Source organism: Accipiter gentilis, chromosome 23 (genome assembly GCF_929443795.1).
Source record: "Accipiter gentilis chromosome 23, bAccGen1.1, whole genome shotgun sequence".
Lineage (NCBI taxonomy): Eukaryota > Metazoa > Chordata > Aves > Accipitriformes > Accipitridae > Astur > Astur gentilis.
This window is the reverse complement of record NC_064902.1, coordinates 14,170,469-14,178,170: the sequence shown is the minus strand read 5'-3', so window position 1 is coordinate 14,178,170 and position 7,702 is coordinate 14,170,469. Positions and strand designations below refer to the sequence as shown.

Genomic DNA, 7,702 nt, shown 5'->3' with positions numbered 1-7,702 from the left:
CACCCCCCCCCCGGCCCCAGCACGGCAGCAGGCCCGGTCGGAGCGGTTTATTTACAGTCGGTAATGCGGTACAGACGCCGCCTGCCCTCCCGCACACGCCACCGCAGCACCCCCCCCCGGCTGCGGGGGCCAGACCCTGCAGCACCCCATAGCTGGGGGGGGGGGGGGGGGGCTGAGCCCTCCGGCACCCCCCCCGGGTGTGGGGCAGGCAGGCCGGGGCCGGGGCACCGGAGCCGGAGGAGCGGGGTGCTGGCGCTCGGCTGAGCGGCAGGGTGCAGGCAGGAATGGGGCGCAGGCAGGAAGAATGGGGTGCAGGCAGGAGCGGGGGGAGGGCCCCTGCCCCGAGGAGCTGGCGGGGGGCTGGGACCCCCGGCATGCACCCAGCCCCAGGGTCGGCCTTCTCCCCGGGGAAGGGAGCCAGGCTGCCCTCCCGGGGCGGGGGACACACGCACCGTGGCCCCCCAAGAGCCCGTACCCGGGGACCGGCCTTGCCCACGCTGGCGCGGCTGAGGGACGGTACAGTCTGAGCCAGCCCGGCTGCGCCGGGGCATTGCTGCCGGACGGGCGGGAGGAGGGGGCGGCTGGGGACGTCCAGCTCTGTGCCAGAAGAGGAGGGTCTCAACCCCGTTCACCAGCCGTAGCAGCTGATTATCGCCCTTGCGAGGGCCACCTCTCCGTGGCTAAGCCCTGGCCACCAGCAGAAGAAAGGTGACGCGTGTCCTCGCCCCACCGGCCGGTCCCCACGGCCCACGGAGGAGCTACTGGGGGTCCGCCCGGCGAGGCTTGATGTCGCGGGTCTTCATGTAGGAGAGCAGCTGCTCGGGGATCTCGGCCAGCACGTCCTTGGCCAGGCGGGCCATGCTCAGCACCTGGTTTCCCGAGTCGTCCACGTAATCCCGAAATGGCACAAACTTTGAGGGAAAGAAGTTTGCAGCCCGGTTGGAAACAACCCTGCGGCCGCGGAGGTCAGCGAGGGGCTGAGCATCTCTCGCCTGTGGTGGGACCGGGCTCAGTGCCGGTGTTACCTGTACGATGTCCCTCTCGGCGTAGCGTCCCCGGGACGACACCCGTACCTCATCACCATCCAGCTCCTCCATGGCTGGGGGGGTGACATTGAGGCTCAGTGGGGTGGCCACCGGGGACGGGAGTACCATCGCAGAGGAAGGGACGCGGAAGGTGTTTCTGTGCCCCTTCCCCGGTGTCCCCAAGCCCCAACTCACCCTCAAACTCAGCAGGACCCACTCCCACGATGATGATGGACATGGGCAAGGCAGAAGCCTGTGGGGCAGAGGCAGGGTGGCAGCCAGGGCAGCACCCCACACGGGGTGAACTCGCGGTGACGAGGGTGCACTCACGGTGACGATGGCTTCCTTGGTCTGCAGCATGTCGGAGATGACGCCATCGGTGATGATGAGGAGGACGTGGTACTGCGAGCCGTCGGTCACCTGGGCAGCCGCCCTATGGGGACAAAGGATGGGGTCCCTCCAGCAGCCCCACTGGTGTGGGGCAGCCGGCCCTGCAGTGGGACTGGTGGCATTTGGGGATGGCAAAGGGGACAGACTCCCCCGGTGCTCACCCAGCCACCTGGTTGATGACAGGGGCGAAGTTGGTGGGACCGTAGAGCTGGACGGTGCGCAGGCTCTGGAGGTAGGACTCCAGCACGCCCTCAATGCCGGCGCAGCTGGGATTGTCCACATTGTTGTTCTGGGAGACAGGGATGGGCGCTTGGAGGGGGACTATGGTTCCTGGTACGTGTCCCCCGGCTGCAGGATGCCAGGGCAGGATGCAGCCAAGGCGGTTGCTTCCCCCCCACCCCAGCATTCTCCCCCACCCAGTGGCGCACCAGGGGGAACTGGTGGGAGATCTTGCCGTCGGGTGGGAGTTTGGCACCGAAGCCGTAGGCGGGGAAGAGCTTGTCACTGTCGTAGTCCTGGATGATCTCCCCCACCGCCTTCAGCGCCAGGGCGTAGGCGCTTAGCTGGTAGGGGCTCGCGTAGTGCAGCGAGGTGGGCTGCGACGGCATCCCTGCGGCACAGCGCCTGTCGGCACCTGCCCCACGGCCGGCCCCACGGCCTCGCCGACGGGGAGCCCCCAACACACACAGGCTGCACTCACCATTGGAGGCCGTGAAATCGATGGCGACGGTGAAATTCAGCTGCGTCCTTGGGGAGGGAGGAGAGCGAGGGAGGCTGCCGGCCTCACGGCGCAGGGATGCTGTCTTCCAGCCCCATGCCATGGCGTGTCCTCCCCGCTCCCCGGGACCCATTGCCTGGGCCCCCCCCTTCCCCAGCCAGCACCCCACAGCCCCGGGACCACCGTCCTGCACCCCCTCCCCAGCTTCCCCACCCCCTTGTCACCCCCAGGCTGCACCTGCGCCGTCACTGCCATCCTTGCCTCGAGACCCTCGCCCATGGGGGGTCTCGGGGAGCCGGGGGGTCACCCGGCCCCCCACTCACCCGCCCCGGATGTAGTCAACGAAGGTGAACTCAGACTCGACGGAAAAGGAGAGCAGAGTCACCTGCGGGCATGGGGGGGGGGTCAGACCCGGACAACCCCCCCCCCCCCCAGCAGGCACTGTGGGGGGGTCAGACCTGGCCCCCCACAGGCAGGAGTCCCAGGAGAACCCCAGCCCCACTCACAGTGCCGGAGTTCACGTATTTCTTCTTCTTGCATTTCTTCCTGGGGTTCAGCACCTGCGGGCGCAGGGATGGGTCAGCCCTGGCATGGGGTGCCCCCCCAGTCCCCTGCCCTGGCCTCCCACCCTACCTCGTACACCGTGAACTGGCTCTGCGCTCGGGAGAGCTCCCGGTAGCTGGTGGCAAACTCCCCGATGAAGTCGTGGCTACGGGAGGAGCGTGGGGTCGGTGCGGCCAGGCGCCCCGGTGAGGGGCACCCCAAGAAGCAGCAGCAGCACCCCGATGTCCCGTGCAACCCCACAGACATGGCCTCACCTCCCGTCCCGGTCCCAGTCGTAGACATCTATCTTCACCGTCCTGAAAGCGAAGGCGGGCGGACGGTGAGCTGCCGGCCTGGCTGGCATGGCCGCCCCTGGCCCCCCTGGTTTGGGGACACCCAGCCCCACAGCCCACCCTGCAGCGAGCACCCTGCCCGCCAGCCACCGGCAAAACCGCCCTGCCTGCCTGGCCCACGCCTCTGCCAGGAGGGAAGTGGGAAATTTGGGTCACGGCAGGGGCTCTGAAAAGGAGGGGGATGCCTTTATGTAATTTGGGTTGCGAAAGAGGAAGAAAAACCCAACAAGGACCCAGTTCTGAGCTGCCTGCCGCTGCGGGGCCAAACCCACGAATTGATGCTCATAGTTTACTCTGGCCCCACAGCTGTCCCCATCCCCGTCCCCGTCCCCGTACCGGTCATAGTCGCCGTTGCAGAGGGCACGCACGGGGATGGTGAAGGGCTGCCACACCGGGTTGAGCGTGTTCTTCACCACCTCCGTCTTATGGCAGATGGTGAAGCTGCGGGGACAGGGCAGGGTCGGGGCACGCCGTAGGGTGACACTGGCACCCTGCCCGCCCCGCCGGGCCCCTGCGCTCACGTGCCATCCTCGTTGCTGCGGTAGAAGACGAGGAAGGGGTCGGATTTTCCAAAGAAGTCCTTCTTGTCCAGCTTGTTGGCACAAAGCTGCATCGTGACGATGTCCTGGGGATGGGGACTGTCACTGCTGGCCACCTCCTCACCCCAGGGCCCCCCCAACAGCTGCCTGTGCTGGGGGGGCCACGTGGCCCCCACCTCACCGCTGCTGGGACACAGGCACTCACCCGGCAGTTGCTCAGCTCCTCAGCCAGCAGCAGGATGGTCCCACACCGCTTCCCTGGGACCCCCCTGGGACCAAAGGTGACGAGTCAGCTTGGGGACAAGAAGGACGGGACAGGGACAGGAGATGGTGTAGGGGTTTGGGCTCATGCCTCATGGCTGGCGCTCGGTAGTGAGTCCGGTATCCCCAGCAAGGGACATGCAGGGAGGGGTCCCATGGGGCGGGTAGCTGGGGACATAATGTGGGAACCCCCCCTCACCCCGCCACCGGGTGTGACTCACGTGAGGGGTCTCTCCAGGCGGCCCCGCTGGGACCCGATCACCTCCCCCAGTGCCGCGAACGCCTGCCCCAGGAAGTCCTGCGCCCCGAGCACAGTGCTGTGAGACCCCAGGGGCTCCTGCCCCAGCCCCCCCCCACCCCCCCCCCCACCCCTCGCCTTCCCAGTGCACCCACAGTGCACCCACAGGACCTGCTGCCACCTTGCCTCGGGATGACCCCAAGTGTCCTGAACCCACCCTCTGTGCAAAGAGCCACCCCCCAGCCCAGGGCCCCACCTGCACCCCCAGGACCACCCCAGGTGCCCACTCCACGTATCCTGGCCTCATCCTGTGCCCCCAGGGCCAGCCCACAGCCTGTGCCCCCCCAGAACCGCCCCACATACCCTGGACCCATCCCTCCAGAGCCACCCCACGTGCCCTGAACCCATCCTACACCCCCAAAGCCACCCCCATGGTGTGTCCTGGCCTCATCCTGCACCACCCCATGAAGGCCAGGTTCCCAGGGCAGAGCAGGGGCTGGTGCGTGGCAGGCACCTACCTTCTGCCAGTCCCCGTGGGGCACAGAGAGAGGGAGAGCGGGTTAGAGCCCTCCAAGAGGCACCTGTTCCCCCGCAACAGCACCCACACGGGGCACGGCCTCGGGGTGCCCCACCGCAGCATGACACCGGGGCGTCACCACGCGTCCCCCCAGCACGGCTCCGCTCACCTGCTTTAAAATGGAGCAGCTCTTGGAGTCCACGTTGTAGCTGGTGGTGGGAGAGCAGAACGCTGAGACGGTGCCCGTCGGGGTGCCCGGGCACACAGCCCTGCTTCCCCACCCATCTGGGCTTTTCACTGCCATATCCTCATTTATTATCCTTATTTATTACCAACTCAGTGCTTTGTTCTACCCCAAGTGGGGCCAAGCACTTCCCCGGCCGCTCTACTCACACATCGAAGCGGAGGTTTTGCTTCTCCTCAAAGTAGTAGTCGAGGACAAACTTGCGGACAAAGTCGGGATTCAGGGTGTTGTCGATCACCTCGGTGCGCCCAAACTGTGGGGAGAGGGGAGAGGCAAGAGGGGAGAGGGCAGGTCCCCCCCCAGGACCCAGCCCCATCGCAGCTGTCCTGGCACTAATCCCGGCAGGGGATTAGTGCTGCGGCGGGGCTGGATCATTAGCGTGAACATGGAGGGATCATTAGCGTGGATGTGGGTGGCCATATGGGCCCATTTAACCCAGCCGGGGATTAGCCAGGAGCGGGGGGCGCTGGGGGCGGCAGCACCCCCGGCATGGGGCTGTGAGCCTCCCCAGGGACCTGGTGAGAGGGGCTGTGCTCACCTCCTTCCATTCACTGCTCCCTGAGCCCTGTACGAAGAGGACCACCACTGCGGAGAGAGGAGCAGAGCTGGGCTGCCGTGCCGCGCTGTGCCGTGCCTGTGCCCATACCATGCCGTGCCCCTTGTCCAGCCCTGCCACCCACCTGGGTCAGACTTGGAGAAGGTGTCCATGTCCAGCAGGTTCCTGGGGGAAGGGAGCCAGGCGTGAGCCACCCTGGGTGCCACCCACCTGGCCCCACAGTGGGTCCTCCTGTCCTCCCCCCTGATCATGGGACAGCACCATGCCAGAAGGCCATGCTGGCACCCAGGGCCAAGAGTCCCGGCACCCTAGGGAGATGCGCTAGCCCCTGCCGCAAGGTTCGGTGGGATGGCGGGGCGAGCGGGGAACAGCGACTCCAGCACTGACGATGATTGAACATGACAGGGAACCCATTTAGAGGATGAAACCTTCCCCCGTGCCGCTGGCGCCGGCTGAGTGCCCGCCGCACCCCGGCAGCGGGAGCGTGGCTAATGGCGGGGTGCAGAAGTAAGAAGAAAAGAGACACTTAGAGCAGGGGTTGGGCAGCTGGCAGGGACCAGCTCCGTGCCCCCGACACAGCCACTGGCAGAGCGATTGATCGTTGTCCTTTGCACGGCATGACGCCGGAAAGTGCCGGGGGCTGCAACTGGCTCTGCTGGGATCCTTCCTGCACCCCCAAGGTGGCCGCACAGGGTGGGCTGGGGCATGGCCAGGGGCTCGGGGGCTCAGCCAGCTCCTCTGGCCCCAGCGCATAGGAGAGAGACCCCCACCCAGGCTCCCCCAGCAGCCCTGGATGGGGCTGAGCTCTTGGGGGGCTGTGAAGCCGAAGCCTGCCCCTGCCCCGGGGCTGTCTCCAGGAACGAACCCCGCTCCCTGCCTGCAGTTGCCAGGCCCCACGGCCCCGCAGCCCCTCTGCCTGCTGCCCAGAGCGGCTGGCTGGGAGGGCAGGGGCTCAGCCGCAGGGAGGGGGCACGGCAGACCCTGGCCCAGACTGGAGTTTGCAAGGCTTGGGCACGTGCCAGAGCTGCCCAGTCGGGCAGGGGGCTTTGTGGGGCCAGCTGCAGGCCTTCTCTGACCCCCTGGCATGGGGGATGCTGCTGCCCAGGAGGCTGCTGGTGCCAGTCCCTGCAGGCAGGACCCCCCCGGCCATGGGCAGCGAGGGCAGCGGTGTCTCTGCCGGGCTATATTTAGCCACCGACAGATTGGCTCAGCAGCCACCGCTTGCCCCGCGGACCCCACCAAGAGCCGGAGGCACCGAGCAGCCCCCGTCCCGGAGCCCCCGTCCCACCACGGGCCCAAAGCTGACCCACTCGTGGCCCCGTTGCCTCCCACGGGGCTGGCAAAGCCGGCCAGAGCCAGGCAGCCCGCCTGCAGCCAGGACCGGCACCCCGTGCCCCAGCGGCATCACCCCGAGCGGGGCCGTCCCGCACCCCGGTCCTGGGTAAGGGCAGCGGGTCCCCCCAAGCAGCCGTGCCGCGGAGCCGTGCCCGGTGCCAGCGTCCCCCGGGACCCCGCGGAGGGGTCGGGACCTCTCCCCACGGGTGGCAGCCGGGCAGAGGGACGTTGGGCACACGCCGCGGCACCGAGCGGTACCCGGGGAGCGAGTGGAACCCGCAGCCCACCCCCGCTCGGGGCCGGGGGCTGACCGGCGGGCAGCGGGATGCTGCGGGACGCGGGCACTCCGCAGCGCATCCCCGCGCGTTTCGCACCCACCCGTGCCCGGCCACCAGCCCTCCCCCCCCGGCCCGCTCCCCGCTCACCGGCAGGACACGGTGAGCTCCACCTTGGTGCCCGGCACGCTGCCGGCCGCCGGCTCCAGCGCTCCCGGAGACGCCATCCCCGCCCGGGCGCCGCCGCCGCCGCTGCTCCGCGCCGCCTCCTCCCGCGCCGCCGAGGCGGGCGCGCCCGGGGGCGGGCACGGCACGGTACGGCACGGGTACGGGCACGGGCACGGCGGCCCCGGCCCCGCCGCCCCGGGCACCGGGTGGCTCGACCCCGGGGACCGGCCCGACCCGCGACGGCTCGGCCCCAGGAGGGGCGGCGCGGGGCTCAGCCCCGGGACCGCGTCGCGTCCCGGCCCGGTTCAGCTCAGCCCAGCCCAGCCCCAGCGGGACCTCCCGTCCGGGACTGCGGTCTCAGGTCCTCTCCCCAGCTCGGTGCGGGCGGAGGCTCAGCGCCGACTCCCGCCCCACCGGGTGCTCCCTCCAGGCTCCCGGTCCCGGCTCGGTGCTATTTCGGTACCGCCGCTCCCGGAGCGTGGGCCGGGCTATTTATAGCGAGCGGCGCCCCCGGCAGAGCGGCTCCCGCCGCCCGGCTCC

At 69.0% G+C, this 7,702-nt stretch overlaps 1 protein-coding gene across 1 annotated transcript; it reads right to left on the bottom strand.

Annotated features, from left to right (window-relative positions):
• Positions 1–60: 60 nt before the first annotated feature.
• On the bottom strand, positions 61–7,700 carry CPNE9 (copine family member 9). The gene is made up of 21 exons (XM_049826874.1): positions 7,145–7,700; positions 5,509–5,549; positions 5,367–5,413; positions 4,978–5,081; positions 4,754–4,793; positions 4,586–4,588; positions 4,051–4,127; positions 3,774–3,837; positions 3,551–3,654; positions 3,366–3,470; positions 2,952–2,993; positions 2,767–2,842; positions 2,640–2,693; positions 2,457–2,518; positions 2,116–2,162; positions 1,844–2,025; positions 1,577–1,704; positions 1,356–1,458; positions 1,221–1,278; positions 1,026–1,099; positions 61–911 (listed from the first exon to the last, which is right to left on the bottom strand). The coding sequence occupies exons 1-21, from the start codon at positions 7,219–7,221 to the stop codon at positions 759–761; spliced, it is 1,641 nt and encodes a 546-aa protein (XP_049682831.1). The 5' UTR covers positions 7,222–7,700; the 3' UTR covers positions 61–758.
• Between the last annotated feature and the right edge of the window lie 2 nt (positions 7,701–7,702).

Excerpts from the sequence above, each read along its gene's own strand:
- CPNE9 (XM_049826874.1), bottom strand. The coding sequence starts at position 7,221 with ATGGCGTCTCCGGGAGCGCTGGAGCCGGCGGCCGGCAGCGTGCCGGGC. Across the intron at positions 1,459-1,576 it reads GTCATCAACCAGGTGGCTGG|GGCGGCTGCCCAGGTGACCG; the intron begins GTGAGCACCGGG and ends TTGTCCCCATAG. Across the intron at positions 912-1,025 it reads CCGAGAGGGACATCGTACAG|TTTGTGCCATTTCGGGATTA; the intron begins GTAACACCGGCA and ends TTTCCCTCAAAG.